General features: G+C 33.9%; 1 protein-coding gene and 1 long non-coding RNA gene across 3 annotated transcripts in view; one reads left to right on the top strand and one right to left on the bottom strand.

The window, feature by feature from the left end:
• Window positions 1-24,607, bottom strand: part of dally (division abnormally delayed protein) — a 284,242-nt gene that overhangs the window by 1,516 nt on the left and 258,119 nt on the right. The window contains exons 3-6 of the mRNA XM_073981790.1: window positions 14,095-14,218; window positions 11,053-11,478; window positions 10,649-10,838; window positions 1,857-2,029 (exon numbers count right to left, since the gene is read on the bottom strand). Coding sequence (XP_073837891.1) covers window positions 1,857-2,029; window positions 10,649-10,838; window positions 11,053-11,478; window positions 14,095-14,218 — 913 coding nt within the window. The remainder of the gene's footprint in view (window positions 1-1,856; window positions 2,030-10,648; window positions 10,839-11,052; window positions 11,479-14,094; window positions 14,219-24,607) is intronic.
• The window catches only part of LOC141401500 (uncharacterized), a 235,561-nt gene continuing 211,205 nt past the window's right edge, over window positions 252-24,607 (top strand). For both annotated transcript variants that reach the window (XR_012412387.1, XR_012412388.1), the window contains exons 1-2: window positions 252-529; window positions 602-768. This is a non-coding gene — a long non-coding RNA (uncharacterized lncRNA). The remainder of the gene's footprint in view (window positions 530-601; window positions 769-24,607) is intronic.

Below are 24,607 nucleotides of genomic sequence, written 5' to 3'. Positions count from 1 at the left end.
ACAATTCTGACAGGAAGCGGGCATACGTGTAGGGTTGAATTTCTATCGTTTTTTCGAACCTGTTCTACCTTCCTTATTGTACCATGGTAAAAGTTGTAAAAGTCGTAAACAATTTTCATATAAATTTTGTGTACGGGAACGCAAAATGTGTAAAAGTGGTAAAAATTGTAAAAACTTTTTAGTTCTGGAACAGAGCTATTTTTTTCCTTTATAATACCTAAAAAATTAGTAAAAATTAGTAGATTCTTGCAGTTTTGGAACAGACCAAATAATAGTAAGCTGATTTTAACTTCCACCTTATTGAATATACTTTGAAATTGCGTAATGTAAATAGGGTCATATTTTTTGACATTGCATTTAAAAACAAATAAATAAATTTACAAAAATTTCAAAAAATAATAAAATTGTTCCAAAAGTTTTTCGTACAAATTTTGGAATTATGTTAACTAAAATTATTGTCAACATTAAAGATTTCATACACAATATCTTTGTTGGACAGGCGGAAACCTATACAAAGAGGAGTTGTGAGGTAAATTCAATTAATAGATTCGGAAATTTATAATTTATCGCAATCTATTCAGTATATTGTTGTTCTTTGCAGGCTTGTAGCCAGTGTGTTAGTTGCCGCGATTGCATTGAGAATGTAATATTTTTTGGTGGTGCCATTCTAACTCCAATATATGTTTGCGTTATAAAAGAGATTTTCTCTAAAATTGGAAGTTACAATTACAAAATTGCCAAAATAAAACGTAAAGCTGCATAATGCATGTATGTACAAATTTCAATATGTAAAAAACTACACTAGTTTTTAAAAAAGGCGGCTAATAAAATGGGATAAAGGACACATCATCAGGGTTTAAAATGCTAACGCCATATTAGCAAAAGCATCGAATATTTGCAGCTTTGCATGCTAAAATTTCTTCGAAATATGTTTAGCAACAATGAACAACGGCAACATGTAGCAACAAATTTCACAAAAATATTGCTAGCGATGCTGATGCTATTTGATATTGTCGCTTTCATAAAAAAGCTTCGCACACGCATACTCATATTTTGCAGCACACATGATCAACACATATCAGAAAAGAGAATAAGCAACAAAGTTTCAGCGGCTTAGCCATGTTTTTAGCAAGCAATTGTTTTTGAGATCAGGGTTACCAGTGTAATGCATTGAAAATCACGATATAATTAATTCCACTTTTTCGTTCAAAGGACATGTGAATTTTTAGTGAAGCTGATCAATATATATTTTTTTTATTTTTAAACAATAATCATTAGTATTCTTTAGGTTCTACTATATGATGGAGGCATTTTGACATTAAATGACACCTTTTTTATTACTGCGCTGGCAACTCTAATCAAAAAACCACCCTGGGATGCTAATTCGTTCTGAAGAATGGTCAGCCGACTGCTAAATATGTAGCGTGGTTGTTGATTATGCCTAACGCAAAAAAGATTAGGCGTAAAAAACGAAATAAGCAAAAATGTACAAAAATAAATATGCGTTCGGTTGCTTGTTTAGCCGTGTGTGTCAATATTGTGTAGCAGTTGAAGGGTACAGCTAATGCTAATGTTTTTAGATGCTGGCTTTTAAACCCTGCACATCATATTATATTATTTTACATATTTCATATTTGTATGGAGAATTCTTTAATTGATTTCAGGCAAATATTAAAAAATTTAGACTTTTAAGATTTGCTAAAATCTTTCATGTGTCTTTGTAACTGCTAAAATGTATACATATGTATATATTTTTGGTAAAAGTGTGGAAAGAAAGTGTGGCGAAAGAAGGAAGTGGAAGTTTTCTCTCATTTATTGCTATATTTTCGAAAATGTATGTTCATATTGTTACTTACTTATTGACTATGTTTGAATAGAAATCTTTGGATTTATCAATGGTCGATGAGAAATGCAATAGTTCAGGTTCAACTGGATTTATCTTTTTAATATAGTGAGATATGGGTGTTTTAATTTCACTATCGATATCTTTGGAGGGCAACAATTTGGGTGTGCCACAGGTTTTCTTAACCTAAAATAAGAAGAAATTCCAAATTAATTAATTATTAAAAGAATATTAAGAATTTTTTTTATAATTGCAAGTGTCTATAATTGCTCTGTTCCATAACCTGCAAGAAGCTACTATTTTTTACTACGATAACATTTTTTCCTTTATGTTATCGGAAAAAATATTAAAAATTAGTAGATTCTCGCAGATCTGAAACAGACCAAATTTGTTATGCAAAATGAAATAATTTTTAATAAATATCAACTTCAAATAGATTAACCCCCTGTTTTTGTAACTTATTTTTGTTCGTTCGTCTATATTCGTAATAATTTAGGCATCCCCAGAAGACATACATGCCTAACATTTCGTATACCCGTTCTATATACAGCTAAGAATTCCTCTACATTTGCGCTAAAGCGAGTAAATCGATTTACAAAATTTGACAATTCGTGTGAGAAGAATAATTTTTTTTTACAAAAACAGGGGGTTAGGCCATGTTTATATTATAGCCTTTTGCAGGGTTAACCTTCTTAATGAAGATTTATTTGACGTTTGCGCTATGGAATTAACATTTTAAACCCAAATCCACTGGGCTAATCTGGTTAAGTGTACCCGGGGTATTACTTTCTCATTTCTAACATTTGAAATGTGAGAAAAGCAACTTAAAATCAAGTTTCTTTTAATATCTCCTTAAAATTTTAAATAGTTATGCTTACAAATTTACACCTGCATGTGCAATTACACTGCCGCTCACTTGAATAGAACCCCCCTGCAAAATTTTTTTCAACCTCCATTTTTTTCGAATTATACGAGATATGAAGTTTTTAAGTTTTATTATATTTCGCTTCATGTGTTTGGAGTAAATTTAGTCATTCATTTGCATTCAAATCCAATTTGTATAAGAATTATACAAGGAAAACAAAATAAAGTCAAAAATTGATGTAAAATATTTGGCTCATATGAATAGAACCCCCCTTTAAAACTTGGGAATACAAAAAGATTGTATTAGAATATCGGATGCATATTCACTCTATATTGAAAACGAAGTACTTTCAGCAATATTCAGTAAAATTATATCCCTCCTGATTAAGGATACACCCGTATAACCTGCTTTGGCAAGGATTCTTTAAATAATCAGGATTACTGCCTAGCAAAGCTTGCTTTTTTCATTCAAGAAGTTTATTTTTGGAAGCTTACTGTCTCCTTTAGTCGTATATTTTACGCATAAGTCATTCCCATACTTTTTGAGAATATTTGCCACCGTAGAATATGCCGAACCCTCCAGGATATCCGCATTTCTTTTCAAATATTTAAGTTTCGATGACTCGAAGTGTACAAAAGTTTATAAAATTGTGATGAAATTTCCACTCCTGATATCCAAAAATGTTACTAGTTACTGGATATGTCTGTTTCAGAACTCCTTTATAAGTTGGCGTGGGCTTTTAGGATGAAGAAAATTGACGCCCATGTCCTTAATAATTAGTAATACATTCCAGCACCATAAAAGCACATTCATAGCTTGAGTAAAAATTTAGAAGATGTTCTTCCATTCAATAGGCGCCAAAAAAATGGTTATATAGTTATGCAACTGTTTACTTAATGAGGAGAGTCCTTACTAATTATGAAGGACTTGGACGTCAATTTCTTTCACCCAAAATGCGCACAACAATGTACAAAGGAGTTCTAAAACAGGCATTTCCAATAGTGAGAAGCATTTTCGGATATCCCGAGGGGAAATTTCATAACGATTTTATAAACATTTGTACACTTCGAGTCATCGAAACTTAAAATTTAGAAAAGAAATGCGGATATCCTTCTGGGGCCGCCATATTCTACAGTGGTAAATATTCTCTAAAATTTGTGGGAATGTCTTATGCGTAAAACGTACGACTACAGGAGACAGTACGCTACCCAAAATAAACTTGTTGAAAGAAAAAGCAAGCTTTGTTGGGCATTACACCTGATTATTTAAAGAATCCTTGCCAAAGCAAGTTATACAGGTGTATCCTTAACCAGGAGGGATATTCTTTTACTGAATATTACTGAAAGTATTTCGTTTTCAATATAGAGTGAATATGCATCGATATTATAATACAATCTTTCTGTATTCCCAAGTTTTAAAGGGGGTTCTATTCAAATGAGCCAAATTTTTCACTTCAATTTTTGACTTTATTTTGTTTTCCTTGTATAATTCTTATACAAATTGGATTTGAATCAGGGCTTCGGAGTCGGAGTCGGAGTCTGGAGTCGGAGTCTAGCAAATTTTGCTGGAGTCGGAGTCGGAGCCTGGAGTCGTGAAAAAAAGCTCGACTCCGACTCCGGGCAAAATGTTTTTTTCTACATTTATCAAAAGAATTTTTATTTTTTATGATAGAGAGATTAACTTTATTAAAATTTTGATAAATCGTTTATTCATTTTATAGGAAATCTATGAGTAAACTTGTAAGCAAAGGATTTATTATATTCAGTAATGTTCCATGACAATAGAATTATAATTGCATCTTTCAATATGAATCGATTTCTTAGTATACCATCACATTTATGACAAAACTTATATACACTCTGGAATACTAGTTTTAGATCTCACATATTTATACTTCACAATATAATGTGGAAAAAGTATTATAAGTTTATTTTGCCCACAATTAAGGGGTTATGGTCACTTATCGTGCACGAAAAATGAAATTTTTCATGAATTTTTACAAGTAATCTACCAATTTTTTCCAAAAGATATTGTTTTCATCTGATTTATAATACCTTGAGCTACTTTCAGATTTTTTTTTTGTTGAAAAATATTGCACAGTTTTCTGACAAATGGCCACCTACGAAACACTGTTTTTACTAAAGCAGTTTGCGGTGACCACTGTAGCTCGAAAACGAATAAACCGATCAGCATATGTTTTTGTGGGATCATTAAGAACATAATAATCGTGTAGTTAAGCGAAACGAATTAAAAAATATGCATTTAAGAAAAATTTGAACTGTAGAAGTCAAAATTTCGATTTTACCTAAAAAAGTTGAGAGTTTTTTCGCCATAAATCCGTCAAAATTTTTTTTAAAAAGTCTCTTGCTTAAGTACAATCTTTTTATACGTATAATAATCCCAAAATGCTATTTTGAGAAAACCGTGTTTCAAACTTCGATGTTACATACAAATCACAATGAATTTTCTCTTTCTAACGCTCATATCTCAGCTAATTTTTATCCGTTCGACATATTCTATTCTACATGTACTTTAAAATGAGTCAGCAAAAAATTTTCGCTTTCGTAAAATCTGTAAGTAACAAATTACTGTTGGCATACCCATCTTCATATTTCGACAAAATAAAACGAAAAAGATATGTGACGGTGACGTACAAAAAAAATTAATCAAACTCGTCAGTTCTACTTGTTATACCCTCAGCATTTATTCTAACGAGGGTATATACACTTTCATACGGGCAAAATGTGCCTCATCGAAATAATGGTTTTAGACCCCAAGTATGTTTGGACCAAATGTGTTTTAGACAGTTTGGAGTCGATTCAGCAGCGAACGGATGAACCGATTCGGTTCAAATTTTGGCTTTCGTAATATTTTGCCCAAAACTTAGTTTAAGTTCGAAGATGGGCTATAACGGTCCACTCCTTCCGGTACCTCCCCCACAAAAGTTCGAAAATGTTCGGAAAATTTGTGCGCACGATAACCCTTGAAGGGAGTAACCAATTTGGTCCATACTTTGCCCATCGTAAAGTGTGCACCAGACTTACAAAATGTTTCAATATGGACTCAATCGGTAAACTCCTTCGGGTACCTCCCACACAAAATTTGGGAAAAGTTCAGTTTAGGGCCATCTCTCGAATCGCTCTGATTTTTGTTTTAGCAACTTGTATTCACCGCCCTCCATACGACGGTTCAAGTTTTATTAGGGGCGTGTCCATACTTCCTGAGAATATCGCCTGAAAGGTGCAAAAAACGAGTATGACACCGTGTGAGGCGGTTGGAGCGCAAGATAACTCTAGAACGGATCTGCCGATTCGGTCCAAAATTTGGCGTTTGTAACATTTTGTGCAAAGATAGTTTACGTTTGAAGATAAGCCATATCGGTCCACTCCTTCAGGAACCTCCCCCACAAAAGTTCAAAAATGTTCGGAAAAATTGTTCGTACGGTAACTCTCCATACTTTACACATCCTAATATATCTACTAGATATAGATCAAGTTCAAATATGAACTATATTTGTCCACTCCATCCGGTACCTCCCACACAAAATTTCGGATAAGTTCACTTTAAGACCTGCTATCGAATCACTTTGATTTTTGTTGAAGCAACTAGCATTCGCTGCCTCAATTACGATCGTAAACGTTTTTTCAGGGGCAAGTCCATACTTCTTGAGCAAACATCCCGAAGGGTGTAAAAGCCCCCTATGGCACCATATGTAGTGGCTGGAAATCTCTTCCATAATGGTCAATGTAGATCCATTCCTTTTAGTATCTCCCCCGCAAAACTTTTGATCTCTAATCCTAATGAACATTTTTGTCGATTCAAATTCCCAATATTTTTAAAACCCCTAAATACATACGTTTTTGGGAAAAATTATTTCAATATATACAGGCTGAGGGTATATCTCTGTCGGCAAAGCCGACTGACACTTTTTTACTTGTTTTTGTTTTAAATTGATAATCTGAGGGTATACTCGTACATATATTTCGGCAAAATCTACTGAAACTTTCTAAATTCTTTCTGCTGTTGTTGTTCTTTTTGATATAAGATTCAGCAGATTCAATACGGAACATCAATTTTACATCGCATTGCATTACAAATTGTTTTAGAGAAAAGAACAGATAAGCATATAGGGTCCTAGTATAGGAAAAGTTGAAAAATTTAGCAAATTTTATTAATTTTTAATGGTATAGGAAATTACCCTCGGAGTCGAAGGAAAAATGGCTCGACTCCGAAACCCTGATTTGAATGCAAATGAATGACTAAGTTTACTCCAAACACATGAAGCGAAATATAATAAAACTTATAAACTTCATATCTTGTATAATTCGGAAAAAATGGAGGTTGAAAAAAATTTTGCAGGGGGGTTCTATTCAAGTGAGCGGCAGTGTATGTACGTATACATATACCAATGCCACTCAGAATGGTAACAGTAGAACTTATTATCCTTCTTGCAATGGGCTTGTTAAACGAAATGCTATGTAACACTTTCACTAATTCATTGCCTACTTAATAATTTAAGCCATGTCGACACATTCATTACTTGAACTTTAGTTGTTGTTGTTGTAAGGAAGGTTGTAAGTATATAAATACATATATATATATGTAAATGTTCTTGGTTTTAAACGAGCAACAAATGTCTGTGCTTTGCTGATGAATATTTTATACAATTTAATGTGACGTTAAGAAAATACTGAGTTGGATATAGTGGGGGTATCCCAATAGAAGTAAAGGCCTGGGTACATAAGCTGCCTCGCCTGCCTGCTTCTGATAAAAGAATAAAGAAGGCCGAGCCAATTTTCGAACTAGGTTGCCCTTTTCTTTTTTATTCTTTTATCAGAAGCAAGCAAGGCAAGCAGGCGAGGCTGCTTTTGTACCCAGGCCTAAAAGGTGAGAACACAATGAGAAATTCATGCTTATCCAAGCCTGAATTTGTGTAAAGGAATAAAGAAATCCAAAATCGCATTTGAATTAGGTAGTACCTGGTCTTTATTCATTTACTTGAATTTGAGCTTGCTTCACGCAACAAACGTCATTGTGTTTCTACCTTAAGTTCTTTAGGCGACACTATAAGAATCGTGAGTATTTGATATTCGAATTTCATATCATTATTTCAGTTTTCTGGAACATCGAGAAAAGGAAGTTCTACGAGAACTCCATTGGAAATGTTGAGGTTTACTTGTGTTTTTATTTGATTGATATAAACGTCACGTCATAATATCCATTGGGTAATGTGACTGTTTCTAATAAGAATTTGCAAATTACAATTATTGAACCCGTAGAGAACTTCAAGTCTGTATAAATGTGAATGTTTAAAAATTGTAGAAAAGACAATAAAGTCTATTAACACCTTCAGTACGAGGAATGGCGTTAATATTGACACATTGCGGTGCCCATATATCAGAAAACATTGGTTTGCCATAAAAAAATTACAATGTCAGGGAGCTACCGTTGAGCCAATATGAATAGGCGCGAACTCATTTACATATATGAGAGAAGCCTCTGTCTCTTCGAGGATGTTTTAGAAACGACTATTTTAACACTATCCGAGAAGTGATCTTAAACTGGATAAAAGCGCAAAAGTGTTAAACTTTCATGGAGGAATGGACCGACATAGTTCACTTTGGTTTTTGCTTTTGAGAATATCTTTATATCGCCGTAAACAGCACCGTAAAGAGTGCTCTCGGTAAATATTTCTCTGTTCAGGCTTTAAACTGAACGAAAATGTTAAACTTTTGTGAAGTTTGTTCCCAGAGGTGCTGTCCGATACAGACCTTCTTTGAACTTGATGTACGTTTTGAATAAATGTTATGATGTGCAAAGTTTCAGCCAAATCAGATACTCAACTCGTAAATTATGATACTGATCAGTTGTTGTTTTGTAGCTATATAGAAACTTAAACGCCTGTTACACTATACACTTATAACATGTTGAAGAGCATTATCTCGATTTATTTGACATACATTGCATGAAAATGACAACTTAAATCGACTGGATTTGCTAAATCTACCATAATCTAAACGTACTATTACGTAGAAGCGTAGATTTGATGCCGGGCGCTGACGCTGGCCGGGTCAATTCGGTACGAAAGAACTCGCTGTCCTGATTAATGATTATCAGTTATTTTGGTTGGTGTCGGAAGAGTTTTTAGTGCTTTTGGGTCATTATCTTAGGAAGTAAGGACTTACGCCCGAAAAGCGTCGTAATAGGGCCGCGATGAACAAACTGCTTCAAACAATTTCAAAACGATACAAGACACGTCCTTACCATACATTTTGCGAAAATCGTTGATATTTTATGTGGGAGGTATCCGAAAGAGTATCAAAGTGTATATACCCTCGTTAGTCTACAGACACGGATGCGTATAACTGTAACAACAACATTTTCAACCAAATTCAATGTACATTTCAGAGTTTTTAGAAGCCAGAAAACTTCCTTACAAAAAATTTGTCGGCTTAAGCCCACATTTTGATATAACCGTCATCCAAAATATTTTTGGATTTTTCATATTTCAAAGATTTCACCCATATTTTCTAAAAAAATCAGCTGTTATTTGGTATTTTTCGAGTTTCGGGTACCTCTAGATTTGAAATATTTTAAAAGCTTTAGCTACATTTTCTAATCGAATCAGTTAAAATTTGTTACTAAAGGTTTCCAATGGCCAGAAAATTTCCCTTCTAAAAGTTCTGAATATATATTTCCACGTTTTACCATAGCTCCCACACAATTTTACCTCCCGAGTTTATTTAAATATTTTTTTCGGAGTTTTCCTAACAACTTAGTTATAATTTGGAATCTTATGTTCCGAAAATCTTGCTGCAAATCGTTTCAAAATAGGTATCCGTATATATCGATTTGCGGTATCCGTATATATCGGGTCCTTTTTTACCCTCAGATTTTAGGCTAACGAACAAAATGTGACTCATCGAAATAATTGTTTTAGACCCCAAGTATGTTTGGTCGAAATCTGTTTCAGACAATTTGTAGTCGATTTAGATATGTCCGTCCGTTTATCTGGCAGGAGCGCACGATAACTCTAGAACGGATTAACCGTTTCGGCACAATATTTTCAATATTCTTTGCAGCAAGAATAGTATCAAAATAGGATCACGATTTGCGATATCCACAAATAACGGGTCCTTTTTATACCCTTAGATTGTATGCTAACGACCAAAATAATGGTTTTAGACCTCAAGTATGTTTGGACGACATCCGTTTCAGACAATTTGGAGTCGATTTAGCCATGTCCGTCTGTCTATCTGGCAGGAGCTCATCATTCGGTCCAATATTTGGCCTTCGTAATATTTTGTCTAAACTAAGCTCCAGTTCGAAGATGGGCCATATCGGGTGTACTCCCTCTGGTACCCCCTCCCCACAAAAGTTCAACACTTTTAGCTAAAGGTTGGCACGATAACTCTCGAAGGGAGTAAACATACATTATTGCACATGGTATTATGTGTACTAGACATAGATTAGCCTCGGATATGGACTATATCGGTTCAACCCTTCGGGTACCTCTAACACATAAAAGAGCAGTTTAAGACCTCCTTTCGTATCGGGTGCCATGTACCATTAGGACCGTACAAGTTTTTTAGGTGCGGGTCCATTCTTCCTGAGAAAATGACCCAAAATCTGTAAAAAACCCCTACGGCCAACATGTGTAGTGGCTGGTGCGTTCGACAACTCTCGAATCAGATACTGCGTTGGTCCAAACATTGCATATCATAAATTTTCTCCCAATCATAGATATAGTCCGACGATGGCGTTTATCGGTCCATTCCTTCCGGTAACTCCTACGCAACACTTTTGAGTAACAAATCCATATTTTTGTCAACAAGTTCATACTCCCAGAAAGAGCCTTTTAACTCTAGAACTTTTCAACATTAAATCATTTGCAAAATGATCATGTATTGCCACTTAATTCAATTTTTCGAACTGCTTACCGTCATTTCCAATTCTGGTCCATGTCCCATGGCTCTCATTATTGAGTCAGGTAATTTAATATCCAATTGTTTAATTGCTGCAACAATGCCAGCATCAGCACTCATGTGAACATTCATTAAATTTTCCAAACCACTCGCCACACTAGACCAATGGGTATCTAAAACACCAGCATATTGGGCTGAACAACCTCTGTGTCAATGAAAGAAAGAAAGACACAAGATTAAATAAAAACCAAAAACACATATTAAAGTGTAAAAAGAGAGAGAGACAGAGTAAAAGTAAACACTTGAGTAAAATTGGAAAATTGTTCACTTTACTGTAAGAAATATGGTAGATATACATACATACATCTGCATGTATAACCATTAGATTGTACATACATATTTGCATTCTGCCTACATACCTCAAAACGTTCACACAGTAACCGTAACATGTTTTAACATGCGACTTTTGGAAACCATTACAACGTGGACAATAACTCATTCGTAGCAGATGCTTTTGGCAGCTTTCAGTCAAATGTGCACCATACAATTCATCTGTCTCGGCCAAAACTTCAGCACTCTGATGTAAAGCGTTGATCAGAATGTGTACCATTTGAATGCTTTGCCTTAAATTTCGACTGATTTCATTGGGTATATCACCGAAGGGTTGGATGTCGTCATATGTGTGTTTCAAGCAATTAATATAATCCGCATGCAATTCACCATTCCTTTGCTTGTCCAAATGTACCACTTGATGGTAGGCAACGGGAAATAAATCGACAAAGAACTGATGTATGGTATCCTCCAATGTGTTGACGCTGTCTGGTGACTCGCTTGATTTTATAGTACTGCAGCAAAATGGAAAGAAAAGGAAGAGAGTGAGATGTGAAATTGAGGGAATGTTAATGATAATCGATTTATCAGTTAAGTTTTCAGTAATTGATATGTTCAAATGAAGTGGACTGAAGTAATGACGACTTACTTGTACATATCGTCACCATAAATGCCCAAAGACGTAACTAACAAAATAATAATTTTACAGGAGAAGCAAAAAACGTTATACAATGAAAAACTTTTTTTATGGAATATCAATCTTATAAGGGCGAGTATATGGGATATTATCAATCATAAACGCTTGGTTTTGGGATCCGTCATTACAACAAAATCTGCAATGTTATCCCATTCTCCGAAATGCATTTTCTTGTATAGGATCGTTATTTTTGAACGTAGAAGCTTGCAATTTTGCACTTTAGTCTTATGTATTAGATTCTATCAAAAAACGAATTTTGATTTTTTTGAGATACGTCTTCGGGCATTTATGGTGACGATATGGAAATGGGGCATTTTTGTTAGCTGTTCAAGTCAACAAGAATTAAATAAAAAGAAAATATGTTATATCAATTTCATAAAATTGGCATTGTGTCCACTTTTTTATTTTTTATTTTCTATTTTTATACCCTATACCACAATGTGGAAAAGGGTATTATAAGTTTGTTTTGGTAAAAATTCATGTAACACCGCGAAATATTCGTCGGAGACCCCCAATGTGGTATACCAATCTTCATATCTCGACGAGATAAAGCGATTTTGAGATGTGTGTCCGTCCGTCCGCCCGTCCGTCCGTCTGTCCATTATAAATTGTAAACACGCTCCAGGCCGCAATTATGGACCGATCGTCACGAAATTTTGTATGGAGGTCGGGTTCAGATCAGAATAGATCCCTATTCTTATTGGTGATGATCGAGAAATATTTAGCGGGTGAAATGGACCAAAAACATAATATTTATCCAATTTTCTAGCGGCTCCGTAGGTCTCAATAATAGTCCGATCAACGCGTAATTTTAAATAAGGTAAGAGTATATCACAAAGGAGAAGCTTGCAATTTGAGATGGCGATCGGATAATATTTAGAGGGTTAAATGGACCAAAACTTTTGTGTGAAAATTGTGAAATTTTTTAATATACAGCTTATATCTTAATTCCTGGAAGTGACATTCCGGACAAGTGAGATATACTTGAAAGTGGAACGCTTGACCTTTCAATTGATGCCAATTATGTTGGTGTGCATGATCAGATAACAGAGTTACAGCCTAATATATTTCGTTATTTGTTTGTAGTGTAATAATAAACTCGCTAGAAGTCGCAATTATACATCAATAGTCACGAAATTTTGCACCGGATAAGAGTAAAGGTCGAAAAAGATGCCTACAATTTTGAATGATGATCTGATATTCTTTAGCGGGTGAAATGGACCATTACTTTTGTATGAAAAATATAAAAATTTTATTTTTGGTCGATATTTTAATTCCTTGAGGACATATATATTTCGCAATGTAGCCTACATATGGAAAAAAACTACTGACCTTTCCTCTGATGTAAATTGCAACAAAGTGTTTGCTAGATAACGGGCCTACTGCCTAATATATAATGGGTTCTGTGTAGAGGACCACATTTTTATCCCATGCTACTTATTGTCTCTCCAAAAGTTTATGTAACACCACGAAATATTCATCCTAGACCCCTTATTTGGTATGCCAAAATTCATATCTCTACGAGATAAAGCGATTTAGCGATGTGTGTCCGTCCATTAAAAATTGTAAACAAGCTTAAAGCCGGAATTATGGACCGATTGTAACGAATTTTCTAAAGAGGTTGGGTTCGGGCCAGAATAGAAATTATTAGTTTTTGGTGATGATCGTGAAATGTTCAGGGGATGAAATGGACCAAAAACAACATTTTAACCAATTAATAACCCGCAAAATTTTAAACAAAGTTTGAGTTTTTGATGAAGAAGAAGCGTACAAACCAACGTGAAGATCAGATAATACTTAGCGGGTTAAATGGACTAAAACTTTTGTGTGAAATTGGTAAAAAGTTCAATAACGTAGCTGTTAAACAACGGAAGTAGCAGTACTACATAAGTGGGTTTCATTACATTTTACGTGAACTTAATTTTCCTTTCCTGCTACAAAAATGTCTTTGTCATGCTAGATAACTTTTTGGTTTTGGTCATAAGTATTATACATTACATCTCTGATATTTGATAATTAAATTTTCACAATCATTGAAAAGAAGTTCCGTGGAGAGCTATTGTCCAGGGATAGTGGTATAGGGTATCCCATGGTCGGCTCCGTCCGACTATAGACTTTTCTTACTTGTTTATTTTTATATTTAATTTATAAAAAAATAAACATACATATGTATATTTAATTTATATTACAGATTAAATACTTTAAATATAATCTATGCCAGTAATGAATAGATTAACAAATATTGATCACAGCTCATGGCAATAATCCAGATTAGCATTCCTTTTTTTAAACTAGAACAATTTAACCTCACATCCATTGCGGACACATTTGTTGCCAGTATGTGAGGGTGTTTCATTCCAATTGCGAGGAAGCAATTACTTCAATTGTAAACACCATTTAAGTGGAACATAACGGACGTAATAACAATAATTACCTTTTAATATCAGAGTATAATTGTTCGATTAATTTCCTTGACAATGGTAACATCCGTTTGTAGACTTGAGAAAATACATTTAAAGTAAGATTTTCCGATTTTTCGGTGGAATCCAAAATGTAAGCTGAAAATAGAGTGTAAGAAAAAAGAATAAAAGTTAGAAAAATTACATTAAAGCAAAACACAAAACAAAAGAGAATATATACAATTGAAATGTGTCCCATAATTAAGTGTAATATACTGTCATGACAACTTTTCGAAAGAAATTTGTCTAACATAAACTCTCCTAATAAGTTCTATGTGCTATTAGCCAAGTTATTTGGAAATTTGTTAATATTATTGTCTCAACTTTGATTTACTTTCATTTCATTGACTCAAGAGAAAAGATTTATATTTTATACATGATACGTTTACATTCTATTGGATATATGTATGTAAACGTATAACATCATAAATATGTCCATATGTATGTATGTATTATCTTTATGACAATTTGACATATTTTTCTATACTGTGTGTTTAAAATCAAATGAGTTTTTGGCAATTAATAGCATCATCCGAGAACTTATTACTTTTAATCAATTAATTTTTTTTTATAAAAACTTTTTTGAGGTTGGTGTTTTCAAATATAATGGGGATCAATAAACTAAGGTTCTTATTTTTCAATTTGAATGAAAGAATTGTTATTAGACTAAAAAGCTGAGCGTGTAGTATTTTTGTTTTATACTTAGATCAAACTGTAAAATAGACTTGGTCGGTCTACTCCTTCGGGTATTTCTCATTAAAGGGCTTCATGGATCGTTTTCATTTCTATACAGCCGTTACCCAATTTGACAGGATATGCGCATGATTTGTTGTAAACATTTATTGTGGAATCTCTTTCTGGAAGTTTGGGTGCCGCTCCAGGTGGGACAGACCATACTTAATGAAATGGGGCGCCGAATATTTCCAAAATCTTACAGCCACTAATCAAAAGGTGCTCACCTCTGCTCTGACTTCCAGTGATGAATTTCATGTGTATTTTGACCAGCTGAGAACCAATATGGTGGCAGTATAGGCCAAAATGTTCCCAACCCTGTCTGAACTTATGCAAGGTGCCTTGTTACCACTGGCTAACTGGGCCCATGACAATGGCGTTGGGTCAACCTAGAAGAGACGAAATTTGTACTTTTCATCATATAACGCAAAACTCCCGAGGCGAAAGCCTCCAGTTTTGGAGTTGCTTTGGCACACTCTCCAGAAGCAAAATACCTCGATACAATCCTGCGTTGACATGGAAAAGGAATACTAATTACGGGGCTTATAATTCTATTGAGAAAAGTTGGTGACTGCGACCACACACAAGCCGTACACTGGCAGTATGTAACTGTAATCCTATCCCTCTTAACACTGGCAGTATGTAACTGTAATCCTATCTCTCTTAACCTACGGCGGATTTGTCGGGTGGCAAGCACTTGGGAATAGCGTGCAAAAGTCTGTGTATATTCTGATTATCGGGTCAATGAAAAGCACTTCTCATGCCGCCTTGGACGTGATCTTGGATCTCCAACTTCTGGATATGCTGATCCGGTTTCAGACTGCGAGGACGGCTTTTAGACATTTCGCACATGCGAAAGATTTAAAAATAATTGATAGTCAGCTAGAACTAAATGACAGGAGTTGCGCAAGCGATTAAGTGCCCAACAACTTCAGGGTTGACTCAGTATCCTTAATTTTTCAAAGTTGGGACCTTTGTGCTAAGGCAACTCTCCTGTGGGCGGTATGTCAATAAATACAGGGAGATGGAGAAAGGCGCAGGCGGTGACTTTTACTGTCAGAACACATTAATCAAAAACTCATTTAAGCTTAATGATAGCTCCAGCGACTTTCAGGCAGGAAAACAGCAGAATTGGTAAAAAGACTTAAAAGCAACCTTATAGGACCGGTGACTATATATGCCGATAGTCAAGCGGCCTTTAAGGCTCCCAAGTCCTGGAGCTATTTTTGATTGCAGGAAATCTCGCCAGGTCATAGTAGTACAATGGGAAACGAATCTTCAATGAACTAGCATAAGGTGGCTCTTAGTTTAACGATCTGTCGGTTGATGAATCTGTTCTGCCACCAATGTGCTACTACATCGGCAAACTTCGGGAGATTTACCTCGAAAAAGCGATCGCAAATGGCATTGAAACATGGATGCAGGACATCCTCACACTCGATAAGTTAGGGATGAAAATCACTGTGGGACTTATTACGGATCACTGCAGAATAAGATCTCAAACTTCAAAATTGGATGACTGTGGTATTGATTACTGCAAGTTATGTGAAGATGCAGAAGATACTGAGACTATTGAACCTCTTTGCAAACAAGAAGACGCCTACTGCTAGGAACATATGAGATAGATACTCAGACCTTTCATCAAGCATAGATTCCATTGTCCTTAAAGCTCTATCATCATATTTACCTCATCATCTTCAACATATCCAGGACGAACACAATTTACCAATATACAATATACAATTAGACATATTGAACAACCCAACAAAAGTTCAGAAATGATTAAGTGCCGTTTGAAGGATGTTTGCGAATTGTTTTGAAATTTGAAATTCACGGTAGGTGGTCCTTGTGAGCCTGCATACTATGGCGGTCCTTACTCATCCTGCAGACACTTCTTACACACTATTTTTGCACTTATAATATTAAATCCAATTAAAGGACACTTCTCGGATCGTGTTGAAATTTTAATAGTGGTCCTAGTAGTCCTTGTGATCATGACCTGCAACCGTATAAATTTTTTTCTAGAGAAAGCCAATACTACGCGATATATGGACATTGGACATTTATTGTCACCTACAAATTTGTTGTTTCATTTTAAAATTAGGGATATGTTAATATGATATTTAGGTCCACCATTTCAGTTTTTGTCTTCTTTTCTGTACAGTAATAGGCTGACCGCAAAGCGAACTTATTTTTACTGGCTTTACTTGAACCAAACCAAGAGAGAGGGAGAGAGAGTCTATCATATATAGAATAATTATATACAGAATAATTATGAATTTAATTTTTTTGCTTTATTCTTTATAATTCCAAAATGGAAAATAAAAAAATACAATATATTACATTATTACATTTTCCTTTTTAACGAAAAGTTACATTTTTATTTTTTTGGGAAACAAAATGCAACATTTCGTCAAACGAGAAAAGTAACCCACAAATTATTCATATTGAAATTCCACACCTGAAGTGTAATTAAGCTAATGAATTAAAACATTCCACGAAAAATCGATGAATGTTATGCATAACAAAGATGTGAAAGAATGGTGATGGTGATACTGTGTGGACTGTTATTCTTTGTTTAACTTTTGTGTTGCAGAAAATGTAATTGTCATTAAAACAATGTGTATGTATGCTTCTTTATCCCGATACGGATGAAGAGGTGACTTTAACAGCAATATGCACTTTATGTAATTAATGAATTATCAGTGGAAATATGTAAACATTTCTTGAGAAAATATCGAATGACTTCCCAGCAAACATTGTTGATGTATATATATAAGAATTCATATTCCCAAAGAAAGAAATATTTATTAAAAAAAACTAGTGAAAATGTTAATTTGTATTTATATTATATATTTTTTAATGTAATGAAGGTAGTACTATTCCCACATTTGAATCAGCAGTTTAAAGGGGTTTGCACTAATTAGTGTACCGCATTTTTGAATGTAAACATTTTGCTGGGTTTAAACTTTGGCAGCGTGCATCAACTCAGTATCTTTATTTTACATTCTTCATTCATACCAGTTGGAAGATATTCATATTCATTTTTCTTCTTCTTCTTTTCTCTAATCAAGTAAAAAAGTTGTCCAACTAGACCAGCAGCCACAACTTAAGATCTATAAAAAATATTTTTGTAGATAACAAAATTAAGTTTGTATTACAATGATGTAAATGCCGGTCTCGTGTAAACGAAAAAGATGTAACCAGAAAACCTGTTCCAGTTCCATATTTATGTCAGTTAAGCGGTCTTTTCAGTTCCTTTAATTTCATTCCGTGTAAATGTAAAGAGACAAGTTTAGCATATCTCGTTTTATAGAGTAGTTCATTACCAATATACATACATACATATGCAAATCGTTGGCCAGTACGGCCACCTTCAAGACTGGGTGGTCGGCACAGTTGTTTGGCCACCACTTGTTTTCGTTGACTTAAATTAATAATATTTAATAGAGAAACATGCCTTAATTTTAATATTAAAGTAAATATGCCGCAAATCTTATGAAAATGAATGGAAACAGTCAGTCGTTAAGTATGTATATACATATCGATTGAATTTTATCTACATACATGACGACATGTAACAGATGTTTATATGTTTGACCGAGAATAACAAAAACTGATGATGAGCATTTTGAGTAAATGTTAATTTTTTGACTTTACGTTTGTTGTAAATAAAAACACGAGTTTTTCTATCAAAAATAAGTAATTATTTTTTATATAGGAGGGATTTTTTCACATAAACTACACTGTATTTTTAAAAACTAAAATATTCACATTACTGTGTGTGTTGAAAACGTTCTAAATAAATATTAAATTTCACTGCCGTTTAAATCTCCTGAATAATGTGAAAGTTTGCCAAACAAAATATGTATGTACTATTCCCATATAATTTGTAATACCATGTGAAATGGAATAAAGAAGAAAATAAAACTTGCCAGACAAGACCAAACTAAAAGATATAAATATGAAATTGAAATGGTGCGGCCTGGTGGTAGTAAATAAAGAACATTTCATCCCACAATAGTGTTGGGTTATTGCAAATGGCTTTGCAACACTACACAAGCAAAATATTTTCTCTCATTAAAAATTAATTTACATTTGTGCACAATTTTCAAATACTCACCAGTAGAGTTAAACTTCCTTTGCGTTGATAACAAAATACCCTTGGGGTTAGCAAACAGTGTGGGTGTCCAACCCATCGTCATCTTCCCACAAAATGAAAAAAAAAATCTAAATTATGCTCTCTAAATTTCTGTATAAATTTCCATGTCACACAATTCAATTCCAAAGAATAGATCCCTAGCATTTCATTTATTCCATTTGTAATCAACACTCTGAGAATTGTGGGTAACAAAAAAATGACAAGCAGCAATATCACTGGTTTTTGCAACATCATTATCATCATGACTATGATTTGATATGGTGTCGACACCACACTGTTCTTCGTCAACGCCATACTCAAAAGTTCAGAACCAGAACATGGTCTTATGTTGTATGTATAAAAAAAGTTAAATGTTCACTAGTTCGTTCAATCAAATGTCTTTTACACTTTGTGAATTGTGGTTGGTTGCTGTAAGTGATGTGAAATGTTATCACTTCTAATCCTTTTAAGCAGGAAGGATGAACCTTGTTATCTATAACACCACCAATGCAATTGAAATCAACAAGGCATTGAAGGAAATTTATATATTTTTAAAATGTTAACTAAGGAATAATGTAAAGTAAAATAACGATGTGGGGAATATTCCGGACCTGCTTGACAAGTTCGGTCTAACTTTCATTTCAAATTGACAAATACATCCCCGTTGACGGTACATCCAACTGAGTTGGTATCTTTAATATACGCTTTAAGTACGTCCATGTTTATATTAGGCAATTTTCCTGACAATTGCAAAACATTATTTTTTGTTTTTTTTATAACATAAAATTTGCACAGTGGTAGTGGGATTCGAAAAACTACTATTTCTTCTTATTTTTTTTTAATTTGTCAAGAAAATGGGAAAAAATTGTTATTTTACCAAAAAATTAGGAAATTACATTTAGGAATTAATCTTGAACATCTTAAAAAGTCCTCATTTTTGATTTTAAAAATGTTTTAGCAATTATTGCACCAGCCTTTGTGGGTATTACTGAATGAAATTTTCGTTTATGTCCGCGATAGATTTAGCAATTGCATATTTCAAACCCGCTTTCGTATTTAAATAATTATCTTCTGAAAAAATGTAATTTTAATATTTGGTAGGTAATTCGGCTGGGATGCCCAGTCATATTATTCTGGAGCTGTAGTTATTTGATCATCAATTTATTTAGTTTATTGTCCGGCTGGTACAATTGCTGAGCTATTTTCAAAATCGAAAAATCAAACAGTTTTTAAGAATTTTGAGATAAATTCCTATATAAAATTTTTTAATAACGCAACTTTTTATTTTTTTGGTAAAATATAAAATGTTTCACACTGCACAATGGTCCCAACTCCAAATTTTCTGGCCAAAACTATTTCAACGTCCATTTTGTATTGAAATTAATTATTATTTTTAATAAATGTGTACAAACTGCAATTCTTACGTTTTATCGACCAAAATGACCAAAAACTGCCAAAATTTGTTGAACAGGGTGGTCCCGTGGTGTGGGGTCTAAACCAAAACATTGACCTATGTTAACAATTTTTGGTACGAAGGATTCATATCTTCCAAAAGGTCGAAATACCAAATTTCAGCCGAATCGGTCATAAAGTGTCGCTAAAATTCACAAAATATCTAAAATTGGACGGTACTTTTATGTGGGGGCTATGACAAAAAATGGACCTATTTTCAAAAAACTTACTCATACTTGTTTTCTACACTCTGAAACCCTTAAATATGAATTTTAAGAAAAATCGGTTGATAGATGTAGGTATTACCGCTCTATTTCAATTGGATACTACGTACAGTCACAACAGGTATTTACAAAAAATTCTCCCATCTTAAAATAGAAAAATCCACTTTATTTTAACTGTGGCAAATTTGAGCAAGAATTTATTTCTCAATTTATTAGTTCAGACCCCTAGCTATCTTCCAAAATCAATTTGGATTTGGACAAACTTGGACATTTTTTTAAAAGTTTAAATATATTTTAAAAATATTTGTAAAAAAATAATTTTTAATATATATAAAAATTGATTTTATTACGCTAATTTTACAAATTTCATCGCCCTTTTTGTAAATATTATGAAAGTACTCATTAACAGCTTCCCGATTCATAATAACTTTGGTCTCACTTCTATATATTTATGCAGCGACGCAATACAACAAAAATTGTATATTTTACAGCACAAGGTCTGTTTTATTTTTACATAAAAAAGTGTCAACTTTGGTACTGCGCCAATCAACGAATACTAACGTTATTTACGAAAGCTAATTATTTTCAGACGACTTGAGGTGTTTTTTATTATTCTGTGCAAAAAAAAAAGTTAAAATTTCGAAACTTCAAAAATAGGGTTTTGGCCAAAAATTTTCAGATTGAAACCTATGTGCACTGGTATAAAGGAAAAATTATATTGACAAATTTAAAAAAATAAGAAAAAATAGTAATTATTCGAATCTTACTACCAAGTAGGACTTAAAAATATTTAAATAATCATTTTTAACTAATCAAAATCGAAGAAAAAAATCAAGAATCGAGAGCTTTAACTATTAAATCGCGAGAACTGCACCCAAGCTCACGGTGCAAATTTTTTTCTTTTTTATTTGATAGCAGATAAAAAAACAAATTCAAAAAAAAAAGGATTTGTTTATTTGGACTAATATTAAATAAGTTATGAGTATTACTTTGCATATAATTTTTACAGAATTCATAATTTTCAAGGCTCAATATCTCTGGAACCGTTAATAACAAAAAAACTGAAAATGTACTAAAATAGTTTGCTGTGGAGCAGCATTAACACAGCAAAAAATAAAGGAAATCAAAAAACCACTTTTTGTAAAAGTTTCCGAATTTACTCAGAATTCCCCATATATAACAGACATGTGTACAAATATAACAGAAAACGAGTAACAAAGTATATGTTGACTTTGCCGACAGAGATATATATACCTTAAGCCTGTGTGAGTTAAAATTTTCATTTACGGACAGATCGAAAAGCGGCAACACAACCAATATTTTTTACCTAAAATTATGTACCTAGAGGGTTTTCTGAATTTTGCGGTCTTTTTGCACGCATGAACTTGCCGACTCAAATACATTGCGGAGTAGGTACCATTTTGGAAGTGGTTCTTATTTTTGGGAGTCATTTCTGTGGGAGTCATCACTGTATAATTTAGCGCTTTTGGAGCACTACGTCAGGGTGCATGGATTTGCGCACGAAAAACATAATATCGCTGTAAACAGGACAACAAGGAGCAGCTTCAGTAATCTTCCAAGAGATCCCAAACTGCACTTAAAAAATTAATGGACTTTTGTGGGGGAGGTACCTTAAGGAGAAGACCGAATACAAATTTTTGTTGCAAAAATCAAAGAGATTCGAGAGGAGGTTTTTAACTGCACTTTTCCGAAATTTTGTGTTGGAGGTATCCGAAGGAGTGGACCGATATGGTCAATCTTCGAACTTAAACCAAATCGACTCCAAATTGTCTGAAACGAATTTGGTCCAAACATACTTAGGGTCTAAAACCATTATTTCGATGAGGCAAATTTTTAGTCGTATCATAGTGTATATACCCTCTGTAGCCTAAAGGCTGAGGGTATAAAATTGCGAAAATCGAACATACGTTACTCACGAAATTTGAAAATAATGGCTATTTTTGATCAGACCTCGTATGGTGAAGGTCAGAGTAGAAATGTTTCATAAAAAATGCATTTAATTAGAAAAATTAAATTAATATTAAAAATTATCTAAAAATGTTGTCGTTAGGCATGCCGTTCAAACTCGAATATAAAAACAAGTAACGGCGTTAAGTTCGGCCCGGCCGAACTTGTTATACCCTCCACCACAAGTTGTTTTGAAATAAAACCGAACAATTAGTTTCCTTTCGTTTATGAAGACGACTAAATACCAAATTCAACCAATTTCGTTAAAACAATGTGGCTAACTTTCAAAATACCGAAATTCGGGAGGTACCGTTCTATGGGCGCTATATGAAGGCGTGGACCTATACCGATAAATTTCATATGGAAAGTTTTGTACCCCAAATTAAGACTAGATACCTAATTTTAGCCATTTCGGAAGAATATTGAGTCCACAACATTCAAAATACCTAAAATCGGGGGTTCCGTTCTATGGGAGCTATATGAAGGTGTGTACCTATGCCGACAAATTTCATATGAAAAATTTTGTACCCCAAATTAAGACCAAATACCACATTTTAGCCATTTCGGAAGAGTATTGAGGCCACAATCTTCAAATTGCCGAAAATCGGGGGTTCCGTGTTATGGGGCTATACGAAGGCGTGGACCTATACCGAAAAATTTCATATGGAAAGTATTGTACCCTAAATGAAAGCTAATTACGAAATTTCAGCCATTTCGAAGGAATATTGAGGTCACAACTTTCAAATCGGAAGGTACCGTTCTATGGGGCTATATGAAGGCGTGGACCGTTAAATGTATTTGCATTACCAAACATCCTAGGATTAATAGAAATCTCTATACAAAATTAGAAAGCTTTATCTTAAAAATTGCAAGCTGTATCTTGATTTTAACAGACGAATGGACAGATGGACATGGTTATACCGACTTAGAATTTTACCCTGATCAAGAATGACAAATTTAATTATTGCTTCCATATTATGGTGGAGGGTATAATGAGGTCCCATATTATTGTGCTAATATGAATCGGAATGCACTCCAATATATGAGAATAGTCCTTCCAGTTCTTCCGGGGAAGTACGTGAGGAATATAAAAGGTAGCTTAACTTATTTTTTCAATATTTTAGAAAAGTGGAAAAAGTTACATAACGGTGACATACTTCCTCAAACTCGCATCTTAAAAAATACAATTTTTCAGTATTATAAGTTTTTTTGATAAATCGGTGGTTGAGTTGCATTTGCATTTAAACTTTTGCATTTAAACTTTTTGCATTTAAACTTTTACCCAAACCTCGATGTATCAAAAATGATCATTTTTTATCTTCAGTGAAAAATTAATTTTTTAAGATATTAGTTTGAGAAAGTAAGGCATCGGTATGCCTCTCTAAAATGAAGTCGTTGCAAGGTTATTACAGCTTTCCAAGGAACATGTTTGGTTTGTCACCTCCATATAAATACATATATCGCCTGAGATGTGACATTTTGAACCGTTTAAATATCTCATAGATCAATTTTGGTTATACTGTGCACCTAGACGTATAACAGTTGCCATGATGTAAACAACCAAATGATCCACAAATATCATTAGTCTCATATTTTAGAGACGTTGCAATCGGGTTGCCTTCTGTTTTGCAAGAGTGTTACACACGTACTACCAAGCTGAAGATATGCAAAAGGATTGTAGTTTTCCAAGAAACATGTTGGCTTAGCCCCCATATAAAGATAACGCCCTATTTCACAGTGGTCCCACTTGTATGAAAAAGAGTGCTAAAAATAGTTCTAATTGAGCTACCGCCTCCAAATTTTAAACGTAGGTTTATAACTAGCCAAAAAGATAGAAAACCATTTTTAGTGGATGTAGGTCCATATTTGGGTAGAGCTCCCATTGAAAGGTACCGCCCGATTTGTGGTATTTTGACGATTTTGGCCAAACTAACCAACCGATTTGTCTGTAATTTGGCATTTTGAGTTCTG

The sequence above is a fragment of the Musca autumnalis genome, unplaced genomic scaffold, assembly GCF_047663935.1.
Source record: "Musca autumnalis isolate F117 unplaced genomic scaffold, ASM4766393v1 scaffold_4, whole genome shotgun sequence".
Taxonomy (NCBI): Eukaryota; Metazoa; Arthropoda; class Insecta; order Diptera; family Muscidae; genus Musca; species Musca autumnalis.
This window is presented reverse-complemented; position numbering and strand designations above follow the sequence as displayed.